This window comes from Myotis yumanensis, unplaced genomic scaffold (assembly GCF_028538775.1).
Source record: "Myotis yumanensis isolate MYYU_CA2020_CCGP unplaced genomic scaffold, mMyoYum1.0.hap1 SCAF_8, whole genome shotgun sequence".
Classification (NCBI taxonomy): Eukaryota; Metazoa; Chordata; class Mammalia; order Chiroptera; family Vespertilionidae; genus Myotis; species Myotis yumanensis.
In genome coordinates this window covers 75,830,112-75,854,747 of record NW_027223759.1, presented here as the reverse complement: position 1 = coordinate 75,854,747, position 24,636 = coordinate 75,830,112, and the positions used below count along the sequence as shown (strand labels likewise).

Genomic DNA, 24,636 nt, shown 5'->3' with positions numbered 1-24,636 from the left:
GATGAGAGAGAAACATCCACCAGCTGCCTACTGCACACCCCCCACTGGGGATGTGCCTGCAACCATGGTACATGCCCTTGACCGGAATCGAACCTGGGACCTTTCAGTCCGCAGGCCGACGCTCTATCCACTGAGCCAAACCGGTTTGGCATGATTTGCCTTTTTTGTTCTCATTCTGTCACAACTGTTCAGTGGCTTTCCATGCACAGGCAGATCTGGGAATCCCATTGTCTTCTATTAAGACTTTAGAGAAAATTGCTACAAATGTAAATGTTCATTAAATATTATTTTTGGCCCTAACCGGTTTGGCTCAGTGGATAGAGCGTTGGCCTGTGGACTGAAGGGTCCCAGGTTCGATTCCGGTCAAGGGCATGTGCCTTGGTTGTGGGCACATCCCCAGGAGGGGGGTGTGCAGGAGGCAGCTGGTGGATGTTTCTCTCTCATCGATGTTTCTAACTCTCTATCCCTCTCCCTTCCTCTCTGTAAAAAATCAATAAAATATATTTAAAAAAATATTATTTTTGTTTTGGAAAACACAATTGTTTTTCATGAAAACAGGCTACTGATATAAATATGTACATTTATATTATGGCTACTCTTAAATAAAACAATAAATGAATATTTTTAGGTGTTTCCATTTTAATTTTAGATATAGTAAGTATCAATAGATATAAGCCACATAAACAAAAGCTCTTTGGGGTCCTCAATGAATTTAGGGGTGCACAGAGGTCCTGAGATGAAAGTTTGAGCTCCACCAGCCTAGGCTCTGGCCAGAACCTGAGCAACCCTTCCATGAAATCGCCATGGAGTCCAGTGAACAGAAGGACAGGCAGAGGCTCGGTACAGACGCTGCTGTCGCTGCTGCTACAAGTGGTCAGGCAGGAGCTGGCATTTTGTGAGAGGGCACTGTGGCGGGCACTGTGCTGAGTGCTCTGCAGGAATCAGCTCCTTTGATCTTTGTACAGCTCCTCTCCATGTATCACAGCTGAGGAAACTGAGGCACGGAGAAATGAAGTGAGGTGTCCGACTCCAGAGCTAGTCACAGATCTGAGCTGAGGTTCTGGTGCTACAGTCTGGGCTCCTGCCTACTATGGTGGTTGCCTCTCTGACATACCATCGGGATCTGAGGACTAGCTTTAAGGAGAAAAGGAACTAGGTGCCAATCTCTTTGCTAATAAAATTAAATATCTCATTGAAACAGGAAAAAAGGAAGCCTTTTGCATGATTCAAACCACATGACCGGCAGGATGCTTACCTTGGTGTAGAGGTGGATCCGGTCGGTGTTCCTACTTGCACGAAACATGAGGGTGCTGTACACTGGCTGAGGGTCTGCGCGCTTCGACTGTTCTAAACAAGGAGATGAAAGAGAACCTGAAGGCCCATCTACCCTCTATCCGAAATAGTTCAATCCAGTCTTCTGTGGGTTGGCTGATAAACCAGTTTTACCAAGTATATCAACATCTGTGCCGGAGAGCATGGCCTGGGCCTGAACAGGACGCAGGGAGGCAGCTCTGAGCATGGCCTCCCCGGCACCAGGGGCTCTGCACTTTTACTAGTGACCCAGGAAGAAAGAAACACATTCAGAATGAGCTGAGAGTTACAAGTCAGGCCTAAGGGAGCATTTCCTGCCACCACGAGGGAAGGAGTCTGGCATCTAGACTTCTGCTAGAGCTGATTTAAGTGGAGGCTGAAAGGGCACCGTCTTGATCAGCAGCAACAGTACCACCCAGTGAGGGCCCAGTAAGTGCCCGACTCCCCGCGGCTTCGCCTCACATTCACAAAGGGAAATGAGGGGACACCTTCTCTCCTCACAATCTCTTTTCATATATCCCTTTCTCAGTTCCACTGACCAACATATTCTGTAGGAAAGACAGGGTTATCAACGCTGACCTAAATAATAATTATAGTTAACACTTACCAAGTACTTACCATGTTCTATGCACTGGTCTCAACACATATATTAACACCTCTCAGAAATAAGTAGTGCATTATTCAGAGGGGGAAACTGAGGCACATTCACTTGCCCAAGGCCACACCATTAGCAAGAGGACTTATCCCAGTGAGTTACTGTGGTCACAAACTGAATAACAAAGAAAATAACCCCAAAGCACTCACAATCTCTTGCCAGCTGGCCCATAAGATAGTGATGCATGACATATAGACTAGTATTTGCCAACTATCACAGCTATAAATAATAAGTGGAATCAACCCAAAAGTAAATAAATCTGAAACACTATGTGGTTGGCTCCAAGTGCAGTCATGATTCATATAGTCTTTTATAAAAAATTAAACTATAGTTCATATACATTATATTAGTCTCCAGCATACAACATAGTTATTCAACATTTACATCCTTAACAAAGTGATCACTTGATTCATGCAGTCTTGAAATTATGTTCCTCAGAAAAATTTTCTTTACCAAAAACACACAAAACCCCAAACCCTAAATTTAAAATATGCCAATTAGTTGTAGGCATTTAAAAGAAATTCATATGTAAAGAATTAATTATCTGCTAATGGCTGTTAATAACCTGTCAACCTTACCATTTGGCCCCAAAGAACCTCCCAAATATCCACACCACCAAGTTGCTGGGCCTGGGTCGCTGTGTGAAGGGAACCGGGCCGCTGTGTGAAGGGAACTGTGTCGCTGTGTGAAGGGAACCGGATCGCTGTGTGAAGGGAACTGTGTCGCTGTGTGAAGGGAACCGGATCGCTGTGTGAAGGGAACCGGATCGCTGTGTGAAGGGAACCGGGCCGCTGTGTGAAGGGAACTGTGTCGCTGTGTGAAGGGAACCGGATCGCTGTGTGAAGGGGCCTGGGCCGCTGTGTGAAGGGAACTGTGTCGCTGTGTGAAGGGAACCGGATCGCTGTGTGAAGGGGCCTGGGTCGCTGTGTGAAGGGGACTGTGTCGCTGTGTGAAGGGGCCTGGGTCGCTGTGTGAAGGGGACTGTGTCGCTGTGTGAAGGGGCCCAGGTCGCTGTGTAAAGGGGACTGTGTCGCTGTGTGAAGGGAATCGGGTCGCTGTGTGAAGGGGACTGTGTCGCTGTGTGAAGGGGCCTGGGCCGCTGTGTGAAGGGAACTGTGTCGCTGTGTGAAGGGGCCCGGGTCGCTGTGTGAAGGGGACTGTGTCGCTGTGTGAAGGGGACTGTGTCGCTGTGTGAAGGGAACCGGGTCGCTGTGTGAAGGGGACTGGGTTGCTGTGTGAAGGGGACTGGGTTTCTGTGTGAAGGGGACTGTGTCGCTGTGTGAAGGGGACTGTGTCGCTGTGTGAAGGGATCTGTGTCGCTGTGTGAAGGGAACCGGGTCGCTGTGTGAAGGGAACCGGGCCGCTGTGTGAAGGGAAGTGGGGGGCTGAGGCGGGCAGCAGGTCTGGAGCAGGGCAGCCAGGTGCTGGTTTGCTCTCTGGTGATGTCTGATTGCCAGCAGCTCTGCTCTCCCCACCACCTGGTGATTAAGTGTGTGGCTTATATTTTTAATATAAACAAGAATACGAGGAACCCAGAACCAGGTAGTGATCACAAATCTACTAACAGCATCATGTGTCTAAGCACATAGGTATTATTTGGACAATGGAAATAGGAGCAAACTTACCATCACCTGGCTGGGGCGCGAGTCCCTCTTCTCTCTCGATTTTCAATATTTCCTCCTTGCTCTCAGCCAATGGTTCCGGTTCTGTCTGTACAAGCACTCGTTTTTCACAGTCAGAATTAGTGCAAACATTTTTGGACGTGTCTTTCTGAGAATCATCTTCCTCATTTTTGTTTTTATCCAGGGTATAATGTAGGCTACCTATTTGTAGAATTAGAAAAATCAAACAAATAATTTATATATACATTAGATAAAGTCATTATTTACTCTAAGCCAAGTTTGAAAAAGAAAGTTTAAAAAAGTCACAGTAGTTCTTATAGAAAGAAACAAAGTCAACAATGTTTGCTCATCCTCTGGAAACATGTATTGGAAGACACTAAATGCCAAGTTCTATGCTAGTGCTGGACGGGAAGCAAGGACAAGACAGATGCGTCCCCGCTCCCTGGAGATTCCATTCTAAGTGGCAGAGGTAGACGATAAGCAGGTAAACAAGTGAATAGAGCCCTTTCAGATAAAACAGGGTTTTGTAAGTAAGGGGCCCTGAGTCTAGGAAGCCTGGCCCTGGGTCTATATTTTTGGGTTAGATTCTACATGTAGCTAGAAGGTATTAGAGGGCTTTAGGCAAAGGAAGACACTGGCCTATGTCTTTAAAGGCTCACGCTCGCTGCTGTATAGAGAAGAGCCACAAGGGAGAATAGTAGAAAGGCCACTGAAGTATGAGAGAGAGAAAACGGTGGATTCCAGTGGGTGGTAGCAATAAGATAAAGTGGCCAGAATCAGGATATATTTTAGAGGCCACACCAGCAGAATCTGATGGATCAAGTGTGGGAAGAGAGAAAGGAATCAAGAATGCTGCCTAGGTTTTTAGCATGATAAAGGGAAGATAGGGGAAGAGAAGATTTGGGTGTTGGTGGTGAATCAACAATTACACTTTGGACACGCTAAGCTTGAGGTACCCATTAGACAAACTCTCGGCCCTCAGGCTGTATGCTGCCCATCACGAATATTTTTGCAGCCCAGCCAATATAATGGTATATAAGAAATGTTTTAATAAAAATTTCATAAGTTAATTTTTACAATATCCTGTTACATATAACTAGAGGCCCGGTGCACAAAACTTTGTGCACTCGGGGTGGAGGAAGGGGGTCCCTCAGCCTTGCCTGTTCCCTCTCTCAGTCTGGGACCACTCAGGGGATGACCACCTGCTGACTTAGGCCCTGGGGGATTGGGCCTAAGCTGGCAATCAGACATCCCTCTGGCAGCCCGGCAGCCCTTGGGGGATGTCCACTTGCCAGCGGGGAGCAGGCCTAAACTGCAGTCGGACATCCTTAGCACTGCTGAGGAGGTGGGAGAGGCTCCCACCACCACCGCTGTACTGGCAGCCATCAGCCTGGCTTGTGGCTGAGCAGAGCTCCTCCCATGTGGGAGCTCACTGACCACCAGAGGGCAGCTCCTGCATTGAGCGCCTGCCCCCTGGTGGTCAGTGTGTGTCATAGTGACCGGTCATTCCCAGTCTTTCTGCTGTTAGGGTCAGTTTGCATATTACCCTTTTACTATAAAGGATAGAGGCCTGGTGCATGGGTGGGGGCCGGCTGGTTTGCCCTGAAGGGTGTCCCGGATTAGGGTGGGGGTCCTGCTTGAGTGCCTGGCCAGCGTGGATGAGGGGATGATGGCTGTTTGCAGCTGGTCACACCCCCTCAGGGTGGGGGTCCCCACTGGGGTGCCTGGCCAGTCTGGGTGAGGGGCTGAGGGCCGTTTTCAGGCTGGCAGGTGACTGAAGCTCCCAACCTCTCCTTTTTTTCTTTTTTTTTAATTCTGGGATTTATTTACCTTCTATGGCTGTCACTGGAGCTGAGAGCCGGCTTTAGCTCTGAGGCTTGGCTCCAGCTCTGAGACCTCTGCTGCTGAAAGCAGGTATCTGGGTTTGTTTGGCTTCTATAATTGAAACACTGTTGCAGCTCCAGCTCTGAGGCCTGGCTGGCTGAAAGCAGGTTTCTGGGGTTTGTTTAGCTTCTATAATTGCAACAATGTTTCTTAGAGTGCAGCTCAGAGGCCGGCAGCGGCAGACGGGGAACCTTGGCTTCCTCCATCACTGGAGCAAGCAAGCCTCCTGTTCGCTTCAGCTGCCTGGCTGCCGGCCGCCATCTTGGTTGGCAGTTAATTTGCAAATCCTGCTGATTAGCCAATGGGAAGTGTGTCGGAGGTACGGTTAATTACCATGTTTGTCTATTATTAGATAGGATTGTTAATAACGAACTACAACATTCACTAATGACTGATTACTATAATCGTGTTGCATCCATTTCTCTTATGCACCTTATGCACAGGCGCACCATTTCTCTCCACTAATACTAGCAGCAAATAATTTAGCAGTCAATTGCCACGTCATTACTCTTGTACTGACTTGTTTGGTGTGTGCAACAGGAAATATTTCGCTTCCGAAGAACAAGAAAAATAGGTTGATTTGCGTTACGCTTATTAATTTGTGCAGTTATTCAGTGTCTGGTAAGTTAATGTTCAAGAAAAAATATTAATTTTTATTAAAATGTTCTATTATTTTATGTTAACAATTACTCATTTATTTCAGCCCTTTGTATTCATATGTCTCTACTGAACTAAACCTATGTTTCTATGAAAATTGAAGCTTTGTTTTTTTGCGGCCCGCATAAACTTAAACCTTGTTTATCTGGCCCGTGTTAGTCTTTGAGTTTGATATGCTTGCATTAGACGTCCAAGTGGAGATAGATGTTAGAGACCACTGGATACATCCAATCTGAATCCAGTGAGAGAGAAATCTGGGCGTATAACTGTAAAATGTCAAGTGTAAACTATCAATTTTAAGAACAAAGCACAAGAGAAGTGTTATACATCTAATCTAATAATAGAGGAATATGCAAATTTGTCTGTTACAGCATCACGACTGGATCAGCAGGCTGCATCCCTGCCCTCTGCTCAGGCAGCTGCAAGGCCTGGGATAGGATAGAATATGATAGGAGAGGATAAGAAAGAAGAGGGAGAGGAAGGCAGGCCTGCATGCACACAGGCTGAGAGGAGAAACAGAAATACAGAAAAGGAACAAGAAAAAGATGCAGGAATGAAAAAGGGAAGGAAACTGCATGCGGAAGGGGGTGACGACCGCTGGGGGGTGAGGGAGGAGGAGGCGGAGCAGGTGCACCTGGCGAGGGGTGGGGCGCAGACGGTGTGGAGCAGGGAGCCCCGCCCAGACGCAGGAGGAGGGCGGTGGCGGCCATTGGCGGGGAGGCGCCCATGGGTCTGGGACAGAGTGGAGGATGGTCCGAGGCCTTCTGGGTGGAGGGGCTCCTACTTTGTGGCAGCAGTGCCCAGGCTGCGCAGGCCTCGGCCACCTTCGCTGGGCCCGGCATCCCAGGCAGGGAATGGGAGCAGGACAGCAGCAGGGAGGCCGGGGAAGGGGGGCGGGCAGCGAACACCTGGCTGGGGCTGAGCCCTGGGCTGGGGGTTAACGCTCCCCCCCCGCCAAGGGAAGCTTTAAGAAGGGAAGGAGGGAAGGAAGAACTTTATAAAGGCGTCAGTAGAGAGCAGAGTTAAAGAAGGAAAGAGGATGTGTGAGTGAACTGTAGGAGCTATAACAAAAATCAAGTATAGTTGTGTACTGGGGACAGATTTTAAAAGTAGGAGTCAGGAAAGAAAAAAAGGTAAATAATAGTGAATAATTAGGCAGGTAGATAGATATTAAAACAGTGGAAATCAGTAAGAAGGATGTGGATGAGAGAGAAAGGGGGAGGGAAGAAAAGTTTTAAAGAGGAGCCGGTAGAGCTTAAAAGGAGAATGGGAAGAAGGAAGAAATGGGGGAGGGAGCAAAGCAGGTCCGAGGGAGGAAGTGAAGAAAAAAATTAAGGTGGGAAGGAAGGAAAAGGGGAGGGAGGACAGGGGTAAAGATAATGAAAAGAAGGAATGTTGGGAGGGAGGGAGGAGAAAGATGGGAAGAAGGATGATGGAACAGAAGTAGGAAATAAGGAGGAAAGAAAAGTTTATAAATGATGAGTCAGTAGGAAAAAGTGTTACATAAAGGAGAGAGAAAAACTGTGTGACAGGGAGAAGCCAATAAGGAAGTCAACTGCAATAGTGTGTGTGAAAGGAATAAGATTTTTTTAAAAAAGTTAATAGGGGCAACCAGCCTGGCAGGGGAGGGCAGTCAGGGGTGACCAGGCTGGCAGGGGAGGACAGTTAGGGGGATCAGGCAGGCAGAGTGGTTAGGGCAGGCAGGCAGGTGAGCAGTTAGGAGCCAGAGGTCCCGGATTGCAACTGGCAGTTGGACATCCCCGAGGGCTCCAGATTGGAGAGGGTGCATGTCAGGCTGAGGGATGCCTCCCCACCAATTTCATGCACTGGGCCTCTAGTTGACAAATATTAGTGCTCACTAGTATACTGTACCAAATCTCATCTAATGTGCTAGAATCTGCATTAGCAACCTCTATAGGAATGTAATATCCTAACACAGCTCCTTTGATTTTTGGATTCTACCATTCCCTCAAAGGGTTATATGGCAGGCAAGGACTTAAAAATTTAGATGGATTAGAAGTAATTCTGTGGTTCAATACTTTTGGGGTATATCCAAATTAAGATTGGAAATCACTATGCCAAATTACAGTAACATAAACCTAATAATAACTTTTATATACAGTAATATCATTGTTATGTAGAATATATGTTTCTCTTTGAACAGATAGTTGCTTGTTCACAAAAGATATTTTGTTTTTGTTTGGATTGCTTGGGAGTTTGCTTATTAAATCATGGGTCTAGAAACGTTCGTTGTTGCTCTTGGTATCATCACAAAGAGAAATCAGAACTATAAAACCCTATTAAAGTATAATTTTTGTTGCTAAATCGCTCAACTTACATACTTAATGTGAACTGACATTACTTTGTAGTCACAAGATACTTTATTTTTATTGCCTGTAGCAGTTGGAAATTGAATGAGGTAATGCAAATTGTGAGAGAGATGATATGGGATAAGCTCGTGGTTCCAATTTAGTTCGCAGACAACAGGTGTCCACGTTACAAATATAACCACCCAGATGGCAGCCTTGTCAGTTTGGGTAGGAACACCCAGAATTGAAAGAGGAAAGACTCAGCTACTGATTACACTTTCTCTCAAATCAAAGCTAAGACGGAGGGAATCATGGCAGGCAAGAAGGAACTGCAGTTTCAGCTTCAACTTAGCTGCGTCTTTGTTAATGTTACTACTCTGAATAATTCACATATGATGGAAAAGTAGATGTGAACAATCATCACACTTGATGAAACAAAATGACTTCTTCCAGGTTCCAAAACTGTCAACTTGGCACTTTGAGTTACCATAAAAAATGACCTGTCACCCAGGAGAACTGGCAACAAAGGCATACAAGTGATTTTTTCTTAAGACAACCAGGTATGAATAATCATTCCAAAAGCAAAGCATCAGGAAATGTCATCTCATGCTATGAAAACATACTCTGAGGTATGTTTATGATGTCTACTTATAAAATAGCATGCTTTAAAAAAGAATAAACTCATAAAACATATCAAATCAGTTCTTTAAAAAGATCTAGAGAGGAATTTCTATGATTGTCATGCAAGAAACATGGCCCAGTGTATATTTTACTAGACAAAGAAGCGACATTGGGTTATTTCGTTATTTGAATAAAAATAATCTGTAATTTCTTTAAAATCAAGTATTATCCTCTGAGTAAAGAAAACAGCAGGTCTATGACTATAAGGCATATTTGCTGCCATAGCAACAGAGCTTCTATTCCTGCCCACTGAATTCACATCTTGCTGGCATTAATCAGAAAAGTCCATTTGTGCCAAATTAATGCCAGGCCACAGACGCTGGGGGTCCACATTCTTGACGGAGCCAGGAGCTTTCCACATTCCACAAGGGGATACATTCACTTCACATGTGCAGCTGTTCCTCCAGCTTAAAAGCTGAAGGCAGTGCCGAGTCACACTGGCCTATGAAGCAGCCGTGGTCTCAAAAACCACAGGTTATCTGGAAACACCCCTGTCGGGGCCCCGTGTACTCACCAGCGCTGCCGTGAGGATTCCCACACATTTCACAGTAAGGCAGCAATACGTTGTTGATGTAGGTGCAGAAACCACACTGCCAGTCCTCGTGGGGAGAGGCCGGGGCGGTGGCCTGGGCTAGAGCTGTGGTTTTCCGGGGCCAGGCCGGCTGCGCCTGTGGGGGGCTGCCGCAGTCATTGGGGGTGACTGACTTCTGTCTTTTAGCTTCAGGTTCAAAACTGTTTTCAAAATCAGTGGTATCTCTTGTAGGTTTTTTTCCAGGGCCTAGTGGCACTACAGAATTTTTCTCGTGGAATAGCTTTGAGTCATCACAGGAGGTCACGGAGTTCCTTTTTTTAGGTTTTGGTAAAAAGAAGGATCGGATATCGTGCTGTTTTTCTTTTTCAAACTGGGAAAAACAAACAGTTATCAACTTAACAAGCAATCTGGCATGTGCTTCCCAACGAAACAGTTGGACAACCTGCTTTCAGGCGCCCTGTCTCTTCTCTTTTGAGAACCTTGTTGGGAATGATTCCCGTTTTGCTGGGACTCTATGAATATGTGTAGATGCAGCATACCATTCACACACCCATACACTCCCTGCGTGTGACTTTTATTTTATTTTAGCATTTACAACGTGCCAAGCACTTCCCTTCTATTCACTCATGTGATCCTCACGCCTGCTGTGTGAGGCAGGTACTATGAGTCTTCCCATATTCCAGAGGAGGACACCCAGCTTTGGAGAGGTTAGGTGAATGGCGACAGAACTTATGTCATTAAAATGTGCTTCATAAACTATCGGCTCCACATGCAAATCAGGGAAAGAGGTCCTGTGTGTTTAAATATTTCAGGCCAATCAAGAACCTAGAGAAACGTATTTCACCCAAACCATAGACACAATGTTCATAAAAAATATGTTTTTCATATTAAACTGTTTTTCTTGACCAAGGAGAATTAGCACAGCTACTTTAACAGACACATTTTAAAAATTATCTTGTTTTTTTTTCTAACAACAGCGACATCTCACATTTTTTATCTCTTTTTCAATGTGTAAATCGCAACCTCCTGATAGAGGAGCAGGGTTCCTGTCTTCACAACTGATGATCTAGCAGCTAAGGTTCATTAAAGGAATTAATTTCAGAGAAGTCCTACTGGGGTTGAATTGGGTACCACTGTGAACACACACACACACACACACACACACACACACACACACACACAAACACTGCAGCAGTCTGCGTTTCCAAAGATGGTCACACCAATTTTTACCCCATTTCACATGCTCTTCTCACAGTGTGGCCCTGACTCATTTAGAGGTAGGACCTGTGTTCCTCCTACCTGAGCCTTGGTGGACCTTTGTAATTGTATCAACCAACAGGATGCAGTGAAGGGACGCTTATGACCTCTGAGGCTGGGTCACCGAAGGCTGTGTGGCCTCCATTTGGCTGATGTGTGTGTGTGTGTGTGTGTGTGTTTCTCTCTCTCTCTTTCTCTTTCTCTCTTTCTCTCTCTCTCTCTCTCTCTCTCTCTCCCCTCCCCCCTCTCTCTCCTTTATGTCTTGAGATGCTGTGAAGTCCAACCACCATGTTGTGGGAAAGCCCAGGCCACATGGAGAAACAACATGTGGATGTCCAAGTTGACAACCCAGATAGGCCCCCAGGTTACAGCCAGCATCAACCACCAGACACGTGAGGGAAGGAGACTTCAGCAGTTTCCAGACCGCAGCGTTGGGGGCTTCCCACAAAGGCCCCAGGCATCGTGGAGCAGGGACAGGTAATCGCCACCATCCCTGGCTGAATTCCTCGCCCATAAAAACCATCAGAAATAACATATGACTATTACTGTTTTGGTTTTTTTTCCTATTACTGTTTGAAGAAACTAAGTTTTGGGGTCCTTTGTTATGGAGTAATAAATAACAAGGACAGATACTACAGATAATGACAGCACCGTATAATAAACTGTAAAGAGATTATTTCAAAATCTAATCTGTAATTCTTAGTAGTGCTGCATAAAATATAAAGGTTTAGCAAATTCATAGAGACAGAGGATTAGTGGTGACGGGGCTGTGGGGAAGGGAAATGGGGAGTTATTGCTAACTGGTTACAGAGTCTCTGTTCAGATAATGAAAAAATTTGAAAACAGTAGTGATGCACAACATTGTTAGTGTAATATTAGGAGGCATTGCCACTGAATTCTATACCTAAAAATGGTTAAAATTGCAAATTTTATTATTATAGCACACACACACACACACACACACACATATGTATTCATACTTTTTTTTAAAACTTCAATCCCCTCCCTCTAGCTCCCCCCCAAAAATGGAAGGTAGGAAGGTTTAGGCTGTTCCCATATTAGTGAAATTAAAACACATATTATAGTAAAAAAGTTCCTCCCCCAATAATGTACTACTTTTAGTTTATGAGGCTATTTACTCGTATACATTTTCACACACTATAAAATAATTATCTAATTACTTGTGGAAGTTACAGATTTCAGATAAAAATATAAAGAATGAAATAATTAACGATGAGACAAATTTTTTAAAACAACGCACAAAGGAAATTATAAGAAAAGGATGGAGAAAAGCAGAGAAATTGGCAGACTTAGTAGAGTTTGGGGATTAAAAAAGAAATGAGGGAACAAAGATTAAAAAAATTAAAGAAAATGTTCTATCCATATAATAGGACTGCAAAGAGGCCTTGCAGGATTTTGAAAATATTAGCAAATGTCCAGCAAACATGAACAGATTCGATCAGCTATTGCTAGTGAAGCGATGAGGATTTTAAGATGGAGGTCAGCTCTCCGAGTCTCTGCATGTCTGGAATTAGCTGGTTGTGTCCTAACCCTTAGTCAGTAGTTTCATTGGGCAAATGATTCTTAAATGTTTAAAGACATCCCTTTACTTTTCCAACATTCAATGAGGGTGAGGCTTTTTCCCTTATAGATGAAAGCTTTTTGCTTGTTTTAGATGCTTTCCGGGCCTTTTATCCCCGGTGTTCTACCATTTCAATGGCCTGCACTTACTCATCCATATCTATTTCATTTTTTTTTTTGTACCTGAATTATAGTGGTTTTTATTATTTTTATTTTTTATTGATTAAGTTATTACATATGTGTCCTTATCCCCACATTCCCCCCCATTCCCCCCACTCATGCCCTCACCCCCCTGTTGTCTGTGTCCATCGGTTAGGCCAGCCGTGGGCAAACTACAGCCCGCCGGCCGGATCCGGCCAGTTTGAAATGAATAAAACTAAAAAAAAAAAAGACCGTACCCTTTTATGTAATGATGTTTACTTTGAATTTATATTAGTTCACACAAACACTCCATCCATGCTTTTGTTCCGGCCCTCCGGTCCAGTTTAAGAACCCATTGTGGCCCTCGAGTCAAAAAGTTTGCCCACCCCTGGGTTAGGCCTATATGTTTGCATATAAGTCCTTTGGTTGATCTCTCCCCCTTACCCCCACACCCCCCTACCTTCCCTCTGAGGTTTGACGGTCTGATCGATGCTTCTCTGTCTCTGGATCTGTTTTTGTTCATCAGTTTATGTTGTTCATTATATTCCATAAATGAGTGAGATCATGTGATATTTATCTTTCTCTGACTGGCTTATTTCACTTAGCATAATGCTCTCCAGTTCCATCTACATGCCTTCTGCTCAGCACTCGGGATACCTGTTTTGAACAGTATTATCTTTAGCTCTTAGACATTTCCATTGTTTTTTGATAATTTCTTCCATTCCTTCTCTCTTCTTCTGGAATTCCTGTTAGCAAAACGTAGGATCGAGACATCTAAATCTTTTATTCTAATATTTCCCTTTTTTGGTGTTTTTACTTTCTAAACTCTTGGAGTTTTCCTGTATATGTATGTGTGTGTGTGTGTGTGTATATATATATATAGTCCTCACCCAAGGATGTTTTGATTGATTTTTGAGAGAGGAGGGGGGGGGGGGAGAGAGAGAGAGAGAGAGAGAGAGAGAGAGAGAGAGAGAATACATCAGTTTGTTGCCTTCTGTACATGCCCCCAAAAGGGATCAAACCCTTGACCTTTTGGTGTACAGGACGATGCTCCAACCCACTGAGGCACCCCGCCAGGGCAGAGTTTTCCTCCATTTTATCTTTCGAACCTTCTAGAGAATTTTTTATTTTGGCAGTAATATTTTCAATTTCTAAAAGTTCCTTCTTCTTCCCTGTTCCTTTTTCATATTATTGATTTTACTCATATTGGCAATATTATTTCAAATCTGAGGCTACTAAGCGGAGTTTCTAAAAAGTTGTCCTTAGGATGAATTTTTGTATTATTTTGTTCACTTTTTTAGCTACAGATCTTCTCCTCAAATGTCCAATGACCTTTGCTTTCCCTCCCTACATAAGAATGAAGGAACAGAAGGGTTGCCTGGGAACTCGGACACAGGGGCTTATCACCAGAAGGTCTGATAGGACACAGTGATTGAATGGGAGGGATGAGGTAGATGGAAAGGCCCAGAGTGATCCCAGAATCCTCGTTTATGATGTGTAACACTGTAGTGATGACATTCTCAGCTACTGTAATAGGGAACACAGAAAGGAACGGGGCTCATTAGAAGGCACAAAGAGAAAAAGAAATAAGCCCACTTTTTGACATGTGTGGGGACTGGGGGGACTGGGGTATGGAGTGGGGGGAGGGGATAGTGTCAGGAAACAGGTCTGGAAGAGCCAGCTGGGTTTACCCATCCGGGAACACTGGCATAGAGAGGTCGCTAACGTCACAGGACTGGATGTCACCACACGTGGAGGGGCAGGAAGTGAGGAAAGGGGAAAGGGGAAAGCCACAGACAGAAAGCAGAGGAGCAGCATAAAGGCTGGAATGAGGAAGAGATACTGAGAAGAAAACAGAAAGGGAACAGTAAAAAAGGTAGGAAATCAGGAGAGGAGTGGCTTCAGTGTATGTGTACTCTGGTTTTCCATTCTTTCTACTAGGTGCTCAGTGGGTGCTTTCAATCAGAAAACCTGATGTCCTTCAGCTCTGGGAAATTTTCTTATAGTTTTTTCTTCCTCTATGTCCTCTGTTTGTAATTCCTATTAGGCAAAAAGCTTCTGAACCGATCATATGATTTTCTTCACCTTTTCTCACATTTTACCATTTCTATTTGTTCTACTGTGTGATTTCCTCATTTTCCTTGCCATCCTTGCTGAATAAGTCCTTTCTAAGATACAGGTTCAATTTCTAAGAGCGTTTCCTTGTTCTCTGATTTTTCCCTCCTTGCTCTTGTTTCATGGCTACAAGACATTCTGTTTCTTCTCTGTGAATATCAATGGCAGCTGTGGTGTTTTTTAAAGTTTCCTTCAGCTCATTGCATTGTCAGTTTCTTTTCTACCCCTTTCTGGACTCACATGCTTGTTTTGGTTTCTGTTTCATCTGAGTGGCTTCCTTTCACACCCAGTAGCCCTGCTGTCCATTCATATTGAAAAATAAGACATGAAAATGCTACTGTTGGAAGTTCCATGTGGGAAACTTCACTGGGGTCAGCAGTGACTGCCTGGGGATCCCATTCAGTCTCCACTGCTGCTTCTTAGTCCAGTCAGTTTCTCCAGAAAGGGGTCCTCCAGGCCCCTGCCCGGAGGATGCAGTGCTGGCTCCCAGGGACCCGGGAGTCGATCAGAGGGTGCTGATGTCTGCAGCCATACCACCTCGAACGTCCCCATATCATCTGATCTCGGGAGCTGAACGGGGTTGGGCCTGGTTAGTACTTGGATGGGAGAAGATGGGTACCACGCACGTCATTAAGGAGTCTTTTACCTAACGTGCTTGTTTTCAATATACTGCCTTAACCCCCTCCCTCAACTGGTTCTCTTCCTAGATATAATTTTAAAGACATTTTTAAAGAAGGGCAAATAAAACAGCTAAATAAATAAATATGAAATACCAAAAAAATAAAACAAACAACAACAAATGTATATATATATATATATATATATATATATATATATATATATGCCTAAGCAACCATTACGACCAGTCGCTTGATGCGCACTGACCACCTGGGGGCAGACGCGCAACACAGAAGGTGCCCCCTGGTGGTCAGTGTGCTCCCACAGCCAACCTCCCAAGGCCAGACAACCTCCTGCGGTCCCTCCCCCTGGACTCAGCGAGACAGCCCCGATCAGCTGAGGGGTCTGATCACCGGCCAGGCTGAGGGACACCACCCGTGCATGAATTCCTGCACTGGGCCTCTAGTATACAATAATAGGCTATTGTTGCTTATACTGAATAATGTTTAAATAAAAACAAAACTTTTGTCTCATTCTACATTTTAAATAATTTGTTTCTATAAAAACATTTTAGTTTCTCCATCTCTCCATTAAAAGATAAAATGAAACAAAACTGTTTCAGATTTGTTTTTAAAAAAGCAACCCTCTCTCCAATAACACAAAACAAAAACCTAAGAAAATTCTCAGGGCCTTAAAATATCAGCTTTTATAGTTGATCTCTTCAATTAAGCTATTTAATTAAGCTATTTTTAAAAGAACTTCTTTTACTAGTTAAGCAATGACTAATTTTGAAAATTAGCATTAGAAAAATTCTCATTCTCTGCTAGAGGCAGGTTGAAAGTCAAGGTTAGCAGTGACTAGGGGTGATCAGAAATTGAAGTCGCCCTCTGCGCTGCTCAGGTGTACTCACAGCGCCTGGGAGCAATCAGTATAGGTGCTATTTTGAAACTACAGCCACTAGGGTAATCATAAATTGAGGCTGTAGCATGTAAATTTCAGAAAAGGAGTGGGCAGGCAGAAAGGGAATCATTTTATATCATCTCAGGAAACCAAGGATACACAGAACATAATTTTAGAAAAAAGGAAAGGATGAGATTAATCTGTAACAATGACTTCAGCTAATGTTATGATGGCTAAATTAGACAATGATGAATGTAGTTACAGATAGTGAACGTTACAAGTTAGGGCCCTGGCCATGGGGCTGCCAGAAGCTGGGAGGCATAACAGAATAAAAACTTCTTCTGAGATCCCCAGTTATAATGAACAACATAAACTGATGAACAAAAACAGATCCAGAGACAGAGAAGCATCGATCAGATGCTCAAACCTCAGAGGGAAGGTAGGGGATGGTAGGGTAAGGGGGAGAGATCAACCAAAGGACTTGTATACATGCATATAAGCCTAACCAATGGACACAGACACCAGGGGGCTGAGGGCATACATAGGGAGGCGGAGGGGGGGCAATGGGGGATAAGGACACATATGTAATACCTTAATCAAGAAAGAAACATAAATAAATAAATAAATAAATAAATAAATAAATAAATAAATAAAAAAGAAACTGATCCATATCACCAGTTCTGTTTTCTGATTGTAGCCTCTGAGCAATCAGGCAGGAAGCTGGCTGATGAGGTTTCTTTGACACTGAGCTATGACTGAGAAACAGGTGAGAAAATCTCTGGCACGTCCTAATGAGAACTGTCCATGGTGGATGGGAACAAGAAGAGTCACAGGCTTACTGAACACAAGTTCTCAATTTGAGATTCATGGGCCTCTCACTAGACCTTGAACAGCCTTCAGTGAGCCTGAGAAAGCCCTGGATTGACTAGAAAAGGTTGTATTGTATGTGCATTTTCAGAGAGCAGTTCTTTGTTCTCTCCGTAGTCTCAAAGGGATTCAGGCCCCAACAGAGGTTAAAAGCCACTGGATTATGCCCAGCTGGTGTGGTTCAGTGGTTGAGCACTGACCTATGAACCAAGTGGTCACAGTTTGATTCCCAGTCAGGGCACATGCCCAGGTTGCAAGCTCAATCCCCGGTAGGGGGCATTTAGGAGGCAGCCAATCAATGATTCTCTCTCCTCATTGATGTTTCTATCTCTCTCCCTCTCCCTTCCTCTCTGAAATCAATATATATATATATATATATATATTTAAAAAGCCACTGGATTAGAATAAAATACCTGAAGATGCACACATGGTTCAAGTAGCTCCATTTCTTTCCTTAATTTTCTAGAGATAACGAGAGATTGAAGGATCATACGTGAATGTACACATGGGCGGCGAACTCTTTTTAAGAGGAAACAAATGCATACATTCTCTTAAATAATGAGGATCCCTCTAGCTGATCTCAAATAATTAAAAAAAAAACCACCTGAATAATGCCAAGACACTAACTTCTGTGCAGGCGTGAAAGATGCTCACTTAGCTCACTTGCCTAACTGTAACTGGGCTCTGAACAGCTTCCCATAAGAGCAAATGACAGGGGAGTGCTCATGCCGTCCCAAAGGGAAACTGTTGATGAGGTAAGTAGAAGAAAGTGCCTGGGCTGCAATGGCGAGGGGACTCAGGAGACATTACTGTGCTGGCAGGACTCAAAGGTGTCACGTACGTCAGCCTAAAACAACCCTCTCCTGGATGACTGGAGGCAGAGACAGGTCACCAACAGCTCCTCCTGCAGAGTCCACTGGGGACATGTCTGGTTAATATAAGAAGGAAGTGACCTAGAGCAAGATTTGTAGGCACAGATACTAAACATGAACCCAAAATTCCTGTATCTGTTAAGCTGCTTCTAATAACTTTTCTTTTAAAATTTACATTAATTTTTAAAAAGTGATCATGGATCCACTGAAGACTGCATCTGAGAAAAAAAGTTTTAAAAAAATAACTGTAAACAAAACACTCCCCAAATAAACAGGTTTTTCAGAAATATTAGGTTTCACAATAACATGATCCCCTGCAGGAGCAAGCTCTCTCGGTCTCACCACAATCCTGATGGTTACACAGTCAGCACCCACACTGTGGCGGCAGGTCGACATTTAAAAATTACTGACTTATTAACATTACAGCACTTCTCAGTGGTAAAGAAAAGCAGGAACACAGGAAGTCAAAGTATTTTTATGGCCTAGGAAAGCTTTGCTACTTAATAGCAAGAGTAAGCTAAAAAGTCTTTCTTTTATAACTACCTTCTTGCCTTAAAAAGAGACATTATAGTAACAAATTATTCACAAATGTCCTAACTCATCATGACTGTCCTTGTAAAGAAATAACGATTTTAAGTGACCCTTTTAATGTGATAAGGAAGAAACTTACATGTAGGTGTTTCTAAATAGGAGGAGTGGTCTGAGTTTACAGTAATTTTTATCAAAAGGCTTTGGGGAAATATAGTTAAGTCAACATGCCCGTATCATAAGCAATGTGGAAAATGGAAGGACATATTCCTCTCTTTAGTTATATTGCTGACACCCAGTTATTGTGTTTCTGTCTTTTGTCCAACTGTTTTTGAAAAACAAAAGAAAAAATATTGCTTTTGGTGAGAAGCGCTGGGCATAAAAACTGCAAAATGCTTAACGTGACAAAGTGCATGCATTTCTCTGAAAGGTGCAGGGACTAATACATCTGCTCTGTTTTACAGCGTGGTAAACCACTGGTCTTTAGAGACAAAGCCCCTGGCCACGATGATCGGATTAAGTCAGTTGCTAGAACCGAAGGAGAGGAAAAGAAAATCTAGTAAAACTCATAAAAAAGCAATAAAGCACTTCAAAGCCTGGTGCGAGTCCAGCTCAGCACACACCACCAGCAGAGACACTGAGGGCGGGCTGAACAGACTTTGATCCCAGGACAGCTCTGGTAGAAACCGTCACTGCCTTGTGTCAGTCGTCTCACCACAACACTGATGATCCTGAAAGAACTGACGAAACCGCTGTGTTACGAACGAGGGGCCTCGACATGTGCTGGTCTCCTGAACGGCTGATGGCTGATGACTGGGACTGGCACTAAGACAAGGGCCTTCTCTACCATTTGTGATCAAGTCAGGGGACACAGAGGGACAAACGTCTCATCATCAAACGGAAAATACATTTTTTAATTCTCCTAAAAATAATGACTGAATTTTTCAGATTTTGCAAAACGTTCATTCCCATGTAGTTAAAATTGTGACAGTGATCAACTCTCAGGCACAAGTGTTTCTCTGTGGGCAAAAACAAAACAAACAAGATAAAACACTCTGGTTTAAAAAAGGGTAAAAGTGAAAAGTGTTATTACTTATTTCTAAAGATGACATCAAGAGCAGTGCAGGCAAATGTCTTTGGGGGTGGCTCTCTTCCAAGGACAATTAGAATCTACAGCAAAATGTTATCTAATATCATGCACAGATCGCTGGAATGGGACTCTGGGTGAGTCATTCAGAGCCCACGGGCCACAGTCTCTCCCTTAAGGTCTAGGCCTGACGCCCATATGCCTCTTGGACGTCAGCTGAGTGGTTCAGAGGCTCCTCACACTCAAGGTAGCACATGGACTCCTCACGGCACCTGTAAGCCAGCTCCTCTCCTGCCCTCGGTCTCCTGGCTCCACTGCTTCCCAGGTGAGCCATGAAAGCCTCTGCTATGGATCCTCCCGCTGTAGACTGAGCTGGGTCACTTCCTACCACTCCAGCTGGCCCTCCCCTCACCTGCTTACCTGCCTCTGCTCGTGGCTGTTTCAATCCCCTCTCCCTTCCTGAACATGATGCTATTAACCAGGGTGCCACACAGACCTCACTATATTGATCTACCCCTGGTAGGCGTGAAATTTTTCTCTTTCACTCTATTACCGCTGCCACTGTTAGGAGTTCAGGATGTTTGGTACCCAAATCCCATTTGGGAATCCCTGACAAGGACACTTCTATTTAGTAATAACCTTACTAGTAAGAAAGAACTGGCTTTATCAATAGACCTGCGTACCTGAGAGCACCACAGTAAAATTTCAGTACAAGGTGTATTACAAACACCATCTGAAGGCCACAGTGAGACTTCCCGCCAATCCCCCCACATCCAGCAGTGGAGAAGGCTGTGGGGCCTGACAGGGCCGGTGGACACACATGTGCGGAGGACAGGAGCCCATTAGCTTTGAAGTGTGGCCCAACCAAGTTCTCAGGCTCTGAAAAATCAGACCAACAGCTCCTCCTCCAGGGGCAGGGGAGAAAGCCGCGAGGGAGCGGCTGGGCTGGAACTGGATGGGAGGGAGGCAGGAAAAGAATCGGTTCCCCAAGTACCACTGCCTCCAAGAACTTGTCTCCTCTTAGGATTCATTTCCCACACTGCCCCTTTTGAAAACGGAAATCTGATCATGACACTCAACTGCTTAAAGGCCTCTGATGAGCCCTGGCAGGTGTGGCTCAGTTGGTTGGGTGTCATCCTATGGGCTGAGAAATTGCTTGTTAGATTCCCAGTCAGGGCACATGCCTGGGTTGTGGGCTTGATCCCCAGTAGGGGGCATGCAGGAGGCAGCCAATCCATGATTCTCTCTTCTCCTTTTCTCACTCTTCCTCTAAAAATCAATGAACTAAAAAAAAAATGAACTTAAAAAAAATCAGTGGGGAAAAAAAATAAAAACCTCTAATGACCCTGCTATTACCGGGATAATGTCCAACTGCCGGGCACGGCCTGTGTGGCTTCCGCCTGACTGCAGTTTCGGGCCTCCTCTCCTGTGACTCCCTCCCCGTGTGCCCTCTGCCCGCACGTTCACACGGAATAGCGTTCCCAGAAACACTGACGTCTGTTCATGTCACGGTGTTTGGGGGCTCCCTCTGCCTGAGCTAGAACCCCTCTCTGAGCTCATCCTCAGAATCCACTTGCGAAGGAAAACTTCCCACTGCCCGGGGCAGCCATTTGTTCCGTCCTGTGTGCCCAGAGCCCGCCTCACATATCTGTTCTCACATCTGTCACATGACATTAAATTGGAGGAAGCTCCAAAGGAAAGCTAGCAGTTTTCCTTACCTTTGCACCTAGCATACATCCTTTTACAAATAAGAGCTCTAATGAGATAGTTTAATTATAAAATCCACTCTTTTAAAGTGCCCATTCAGTGACTTTTTTTAGCATATTCAGAATTAGGCAACTATCACAACTGTTTAATTAGAAAACATTTTCATCACCCTCACAAAGAGACTCCATGCCACTGAAGCAGTCAGTCCCTCCCCTCGGCCCCCAAGGCCTGTCTCCCACTACTCTCCTCTTTCTCTGTGGGTCTGCCTATCTGGCTAATTCATATAAACAGAACCAGACAATATGGGGCCTTTCACTTGCATAATGTTTTCAGGGGTTCCTCTATAGGGTAGCCATGTGCCAGTACCTTGTTTCTTTTCATGGCCGAGTAATAGTCCATCACGTGGATACACAACACTATTCTTTCATCAATTGATGAACATTTGAACTGGTCTAACTTTTTGGCTATTATGAATCATGCTGCTATGATATTCAAGTACAAGTTTTTGTGTGGACATTTTTTAATTTCACTGGAAGTGGAACTGCTATGTTTACTAGTTTAAGGAACTGCTAGATTGTTTTTCAAAATGGCTGCATTTTACATTCCTACCAGCAATGGATGGGTGCTCCAATTTCTCTACATTTTTGCCAACACCTATTGTCTGTCTTTTTAATTTTTGTCATCTTACTGGGTGTGAAGTGGTATCTCGCTGTGGTTTTGATTTGCATTTCACATAATCTTAATAAATATTTACATATAAACATTTTCTATATAATGAATTATCTTTGAATGTATTATGTATAGTACACATTCCATATACACTGGCTAAGCCAAAATGAAGTGTTTCATGTCCTATGCATTCCACAAGTAATCGAGGGTCTACAGTACATGGTTCTAATGCCTCTAGTACAGTTTGGCAAGGAAATGAAAGTAGAGTTTAGAGCAGAAAGGCATGGGCTCAATCCCAGCTCTGCACATACTGACTGTGGCAGCCGACTTAACCTTTCTGAGCGTTAGTGGGATGTGTTAATAGTATCTGCCTCATGGTGTAGTTGGGAAGATTAAATAAGATCATGAATGTTAAAGGCTTAGCACTGTAACTGCATGGAATAACCAGTCGGTTAATTATTATGATTACTACTACATGTTAATTATTATTACTGAGTGACTTGAAGTCACAGAGGCAAACAAGACAAATGCCTAGTAGTAGCACTATGTGATGTAAGCGATGACAGAGATATCTGAATGTCTCCATGACAATGAGGCTGCCTCTGATTCTTATCATTAGGCTGTTATGCAGACTAGTTAATAATGTTTACAGAGTGGTTTGAATTCTAAAATACATATTAAATAAATATCAAATGTGAGGTGTGTTCGCTTCAAGAAACCAGCGCTTTAGCATATTCAGAAACAAGAGGCTTGGATGAGACAAATTCAGACTTCACCAATGCCACAGTTCCTGCGTCAACTTACTTCCTGCTGTTACCATTTTTTCAACTAGACACGATGTGGGAAACAAGGCTATTATTTCTTATATATTTGTGACAGATTCTTATTTGTACTTTTTAGCCCACAGGAAAATAAATATTTCACACAATGTTGGAATTTAATAAATATGCAGTTTATGAATTTTGTGGGCATACTTTGAAATTTCACAGTTGTGCTGGAGAGCTCTCCTTTCCAACTACATACACTATTTTTGCAGCAAACCAACCACCATCCTATGTTCTTTTTTAAAACATATATATATATTTTTTTATTGATTTCAGAGAAGAAGGGAGAGGGAAAGACAGATAGAAACATCAATGATGAGAGAAAATCACTATCAGCTGCCTCCTGCATGCCCCCCATTGGGGACCGAGCCCACAACCCAGGCATGTGCCCTTGACTGGAATTGAACCCGGGATCTTTTAGTCCGCAGGTGGATGCTCTATCCAATGAGCCAAACCAGCCAGTGCAACCATCCTATGTTCCCAATGCCAATGTGGTATCTGAAAGGTAAATCTGCTTTGGGTGAAGGATGCCCTAGAAGGCCCGGAGGACAAAGGCCAGGGACTGGAGCTTGGTTATGACAGAAAAGGCAGTGCTATGAGCCAGGGCAGAGACATGAGCACTGGGAGGTAAGGAAGTCCAGGCAGCCGGGAAGAGGCCAATGATAGAGGAAACCTGGCAGACACTGAACTAAGAGCCACTAAGTGAAGACAACCGGCAAGGAGTGCAGAGTGCAGGAGTGGGGACTTGGGAGCTAACTGGAAATCTGCTCCCATGCGGAAGAGAACTGCTGTCTGAAGGACCAGAGGGAAGCAGCTCTGGCTCACTGGGATCTGAGGAAGAGAAATCAGGCAGAAGGAAGACTTGTCCTAAGCAGAGCTGGACTTGCTAAATCAGTCCTTTCTTTTGCTCAACGGTGAATCACTTATGCACCAAGCTTCTCTTTGGATACTTTATTATACTATGAAGTATAAGTTATATACTTAGAAAGGACCTTGGAAGCCATCTAGTGATCTAGGAACACAATGGCTGAATAAATGATGATGCTGATTACCCATTAAGGGCCAAAAGAGGATGGGAAAGGTCCCTGAAGAGGGTAGGGGGAGGGCCCAGTTTACCACAGCTGTAGCCAAAGGAAGGAATATCCCTCAGATGATGGTGGCAAAAATGAAGCAGCCTTTAATTATTTGGAAATGACAACATAGACTAATAGAGTCCATATTTCTCTCTTTCCATCTGGAGACAACCTACTTTATCATTCAGTGGAAGCCAATGTAGGAAAATGAAAGCATCTCAAAGCCAAAAGAGAATTAGAAGCCATGAGCATTCAGATGAGAAGAAATGAATGAGCTCGAGAAAACAGACCCCGGCTGAGGCAGCGACCCTGGTGGAAGGACGACTCCTCAGGAGACAGCCACCTGGGCTGCGCAAAGGTGCCCTTCCTCATGGTCCTGGGATGTTTGCTCTCGTCTGAGTTGGACTTAAATTCGAGTTTCATTTGGGTTAACAAATAATGTCTTTTAAAAATGTAAATCTCTCTAGGATGGGTGAAGAATTGTGACTCATACACTTGTGTGGATTAATGCCATGCAGGTGATTATTTAAATGCTTAACAGCAGCTATAGGGGCAGTGACCAGTATTAGGTCAAAGCAGAGCCCGAGGGGCCCCGTGCTGCCTGCCGGGTCACAGAGGTCCCTGAGACACCGAAGTGAGGTGAAGGCCTACACACAGAGGGGACTGAGGAAGTGGCTAGTTACCAACCATCACCCAAATATTTGATATTTAACAACCAGCACACTTCTGGTATATGCTGGTAGAAC

At 44.1% G+C, this 24,636-nt stretch overlaps 1 protein-coding gene across 2 annotated transcripts in view; it reads right to left on the bottom strand.

The window, feature by feature from the left end:
• ZRANB3 (zinc finger RANBP2-type containing 3) overlaps positions 1 to 24,636 on the bottom strand; it is a 249,644-nt gene that overhangs the window by 19,509 nt on the left and 205,499 nt on the right. For both annotated transcript variants that reach the window (XM_070423080.1, XM_070423081.1), the window contains exons 13-15: positions 9,634 to 10,021; positions 3,592 to 3,789; positions 1,256 to 1,347 (exon numbers count right to left, since the gene is read on the bottom strand). In XM_070423080.1, coding sequence (XP_070279181.1) covers positions 1,256 to 1,347; positions 3,592 to 3,789; positions 9,634 to 10,021 — 678 coding nt within the window. The remainder of the gene's footprint in view (positions 1 to 1,255; positions 1,348 to 3,591; positions 3,790 to 9,633; positions 10,022 to 24,636) is intronic.